General features: G+C 57.7%; 1 protein-coding gene across 7 annotated transcripts in view; it reads right to left on the bottom strand.

The window, feature by feature from the left end:
* Positions 1-6: 6 nt before the first annotated feature.
* The window catches only part of OSR1 (odd-skipped related transciption factor 1), a 57841-nt gene continuing 53513 nt past the window's right edge, over positions 7-4334 (bottom strand). For 4 of the 7 annotated variants that reach the window (XM_005874946.2, XM_005874948.2, XM_014546697.1 and 1 more), the window contains 2 exons: positions 1338-2037; positions 7-617 (listed from right to left, as the gene is read on the bottom strand). In XM_005874946.2, the coding sequence (XP_005875008.1) occupies positions 482-617; positions 1338-2005 (804 nt within the window). In that variant the 5' untranslated portion in view covers positions 2006-2037 and the 3' untranslated portion in view covers positions 7-481. Of the gene's footprint in view, positions 618-1337; positions 2038-2327; positions 3388-4334 lie in introns of those variants that run through there. The other 3 variants (XM_014546695.1, XM_005874947.2, XM_014546696.1) reach the window with 3 other exon arrangements.

Below are 4334 nucleotides of genomic sequence, written 5' to 3'. Positions count from 1 at the left end.
ATTACACTTTTGCAGGCTCCCGGGTGGGGATGGGGCGGGAGGGGGGTCTGGAAGCTGCGAGCGTGCAGAACTTCTGTTCCTCTCCCCTCTTTCTCCGCAGTCAGAGTTACAAGCTTATATGGTCAAAGAAAAAAAAAATAGTAAAGAAAACGTATAAAATAACAATAGAAAAAGTAATACTTCTGGGAGAGGCGCCGCTGCGGCTCCGCGGAGCTTTCGTTCTTCTTATATATTTTTTTAAATGGAGTTTCCCTTCCGCCACGTGAGTACCGCCTTTTTGGCCAAGAGTTTAGCCGCGTCCTGGGGGAGCCGCCCTGGCTGCCGGTCATGGCCCCCGGGCGGGGCTCCGTAGTTCTGCAAGCGGCCGGGACCCAAGGGACGTGGTCCGGGAAGGTCCGCTAGAGTCGCCTTCTGGCTTCTGGTCCCTCTGGAGGAGGCGGCAGCGGCGGGCCCCAGGGCCCTGGTGAGCAGGAGGCTCTGTTTAGCATTTGATCTTGGAGGTTTTGAGCTCCTTCACCTGTGAGTGCAGCGTCTTGTGGACAGCGAGAGTCCTGGACTGGCAGAAGCCCTTCCCGCACTCTTGACACTTGAAAGGCTTTTCTTTGGAGTGAATATATCTGAGGACACAAACAGACAGGGAATTAACTAATCCTTGCAACATGATGAGATGTTAGAAACAGTTGCCCAAGATCCCCTCCCCCAACGGTGAGGTGCTTGCCCTCAAAAGGGGCGGGGGAGAGGGGCCTGGGGGGTACCTAGAGAGGAGCTGGCAAAATGCTGTGTGCGGATGGAGCAGGGAGGTGGGAGAGAACACCCGCATGCCCTCCTTATAAGGCCGGGGTCAGCGCTGAAGGTGAGTGAGGGGACCTGGGGTAGGACAACTTGCCGGAGCTGCACTGTCCCAGAGGGGACCCACCAGCCACATGTGGTTATTAAAATAGAAATTAAACAAAACGTAAAAGTTAGTCTGTCAGTCACACTCCTTGCCCATTCCAAGTGCTGAGTTGTCACATGCATGGAGTGTCACTCTCCACTGTAACAGGGACTTGCACTGGACAGCACTGAGGATGGAGGGAGGGGTAAGAAGTCGTGCATCCTTGACCTTGTCTGGAACTCAGGGAGACCTGACTTAATCTCCCGTCCTATGTATCCCCTGTTCTCTCCCCCCATGCTGCTCCAAAAACTGATCCCTGGCTTCCTTAGCTATTTTAGGGAATTCCCAAAAGCTGGGGAGCCCCTGGGGGGGGGTGTCTCCAGAACCTCCTCGTTAGGGAGGAGGATGGTGAGGACAGAGGCAGACAGGCAGCTCTATTCTGGGGCCACCCACGGTGCCGCACCTGTGGTCTCTGAGGTGGTCTTGCCTCCGGAAGGCTTTGTGGCAGATGTCACAGGTGTAGGGCCGCTCGTCCGTGTGCGTCCGCTCGTGGATAAGGAGGTTGTAGGACTTGGTGAAGTGGCGGCCGCAGAACTTGCAGACAAACTCCTTCTTGGTCTTGGAGGGCAGGCGTCCTCTCGTGGGCTTCTTTTCTGGGGACAGCTTGGTCACATCCAGGAGGGCGCCCAGCCCACCAGCAGGGGAGCCGGGACCCTCCCCACGGCCAAGCTTGGACGGATCTTCTTGCGTGGCGGCCAAGGCCAGGTTGGCAAAATCAAAGCGGGGCTTGGTCTTGAGCGCCACGGGGCCGCCGCCTCCAGCGGTGATCTCCGGCTTGGGCTGGATGACGTGGGGGAACCAGGGAAAGGCTGGCAGCTGGAAGCGTGCGTCCACCAGGTTGGACACGGCTCCCGGCACTTTGGAAAAAGAGGAGCGCGGCAAGTGCATGGCCGGGTAGCCCAGCGTCCACTGGTGCAGGTGCACGGCGTGCAGCGCGCTGAAGCCGTACAGGTTGGGCAGGTGGTCCGAGGGCACCGTGGGCAGGCCGTTTACCGCCTGGAGAAAGGAGTAGTTGGTGAGCTGCAGGGAGGGGTGGATGGGCACTGGTGCGGGCAAGGTTTTGCTGCCCATTGTGGTCGTGTCTGTGGATTCTCAATCTGGGTCTGCAAAGATAAGAAGGGAGTGGGGAGAGGACAAGTTCAGGGCAAAGCATCCTCCTGAATTCCAGCCCAGCTGTTTCCTTCCTGTCCTCCAGTGCAGGAGCCTGGAGTCTAAGACACCACCCAGGGAACCCACTGATCTCAAAGAAGAAAAAGAAGAAGGCAGGAACCCACTGTGATCCAAGGGCTCCCTCCAAATGGCCTCTGGCACAGATGCACAATTTGATAGAGAAACCAGCAGGAAAGTAAATCCAACGCAATGCAACCGACTTAAAGGAAGGAGTGTGGCTTACATGTTTCTAAGAAAGGCAGAAACACGGGGAAACTGGCATGCAGGAGCTTCCATCCACGCAAGCCCGAGTCAACACAAAAGTATCCTCTCCTGCAAAGATAACAGGAACCCCTGGAAACACACTTACATACTCACGTGCAAATAAACACAGAAACACACAGGGACAGACCCACACACTCTGAAGCAGAGTTGACAACAAGGTGCAAAGATGAAGTAGGAAGAGCAGTGTCCTACAAAATGCAGGAAGCCACACACAAATACGAGCGGCATCATTCCGCACTCAGGAAGAGCCTTCCAGACAGACAGCACCCGTCCAGGCTCACACAAACCCATGCATTTCCCCGCTCCTGTGCATGGTGGTCGACCAGCTGACCTTCAGTTTGGCCTCCAGAAGCCATATGCTCTTTCTCCTCAAAACTCTCAACGTTGACCACAGATTTGCTTTTCGGACTCACTGTGAATGAGCCCTGTTGACAACCCCCTCTCTGAAGCTGTTTGTGGACTGATGCCCTTGGGGGTCACCTTCCTTTCAGGGAGCACACTGACACCCATCTTCATGAACTCAGTCAAACATCTGCAGTTGTACACAAGGGGACTTAGGCGCCCTCCCTACCCCATAAAAAGGGGGGCAGGGGCTTTGGAGTCTCTTGGCGGGTGTTTGTGTGTGTGGTGAGCCCTGGACAGGTGGGTATGCCCGAGGGCAAGAAAGAGCATGGAGGCCCGGCACCGCTGCTGGGCTCGAGCCACCGTCCAGCTGCAAGGCCAGAGGGAAGTCATGCGGAAGTGACCAACAGGCTGGCATCTCCTGGCCTCTTGGGTCAGGGTCTCCAGTCTCCACGGACAGGGCTATGCTCTGCAGAGAGGCCTGTATCTCTGTCTTTCCCAGACACTCAGGTCTGTCTAGCGGAGGCAAAAACAAGAGGAACGAAAGTGAAAAGTGCACCCTCTCGGAGCTGAACTCCCTCCAGGACACTCAAGTGCTGACCGCCCTCTCCTCTAGGCTCTGCACTGAGGGCTACTCAGAAAGTCCTTGTGGGGCAGGGAGCTTGGGACACCCTTCTCCTTTGCCCCCCCCCCCCATCCTCTGAGGCACACTTCCTTTACCCCCTTTCCCCCCTCTCCTCCTCCTCAGATCTCTCCTTCCCTGGGTGCAGGACGCTGCTCTGCTTCCCCCTTCACCGCACAGGCTGACACCTATCCAGGCAGGTTGGGCGCCTGGCTCCCCTCAGCCCAGGCCCAGACTCAGCTGCCTTTCCTTGCAGCAAAGCCTTTAAGGAGAAGAAAGTGCCGCACTCGTTGGCGGTGGCGGGAAGAGCAAGGACAATCTGGACCCAGGAACCTTGTCTCCTGGAGGGTCACTCGCTGTGTGTTCGGCCAAAAGGACAGAAGCTCTGCTGGGGGTGGGAGTGGGGGGTTTTCAAAACACCCTGCGGCGAAGATGTGCGTGCTCGGGTTCCCTTGGCAGTTGAATGAAAACCTGGTCTGACCGCAGCAATTAATTCAGCCTCCGGGCTAGGAGAGGCTCAAATCTGTCGCGGCCGAACCTCCAGAACGGAGTGCTGGCGGCCGGCGGGCAGGGCCCTGGCCTCTGCCCCCATCTTCTCTGCTGCCCCAAGCGAGGGCGCGTGGGGGACCAGCGGAGACCATCCTAAAACTTGGGACGCGGGGAAGCAACCTAGGAACCGGGCCAGAGGGAAAACAGGGGCCGTTTTGTGTTGGGAGGGAAGGAGGGAGGAGAAGGAGAAGGAGAAGGAGAAAACTCGCCAACTTCAAAGGTTGGCGAGGTGAGCGCTCTTTGATTTGCTGTCACCTCCTCCTCCCCCAGGAGCTGGAAATCAGATCGCTATCTCTGGCTCCCCGAGACCTGCCTCGGGCCCTCGGCTCCCTGGTCTTGGTGCTCGGCCTACCCGCGGCCAAGTGAGCGTCGGGACTCCGGCCGCACACGGGTCCGAGCCCGCTCCGTGCCCGAGTGGGAGAACCCAAGCACCTGGCCTTCCCACCTGGCCCG

The sequence above is a fragment of the Myotis brandtii genome, unplaced genomic scaffold (genome assembly GCF_000412655.1).
Source record: "Myotis brandtii unplaced genomic scaffold, ASM41265v1 scaffold454, whole genome shotgun sequence".
Taxonomy (NCBI): Eukaryota; Metazoa; Chordata; class Mammalia; order Chiroptera; family Vespertilionidae; genus Myotis; species Myotis brandtii.
This window is presented reverse-complemented; position numbering and strand designations above follow the sequence as displayed.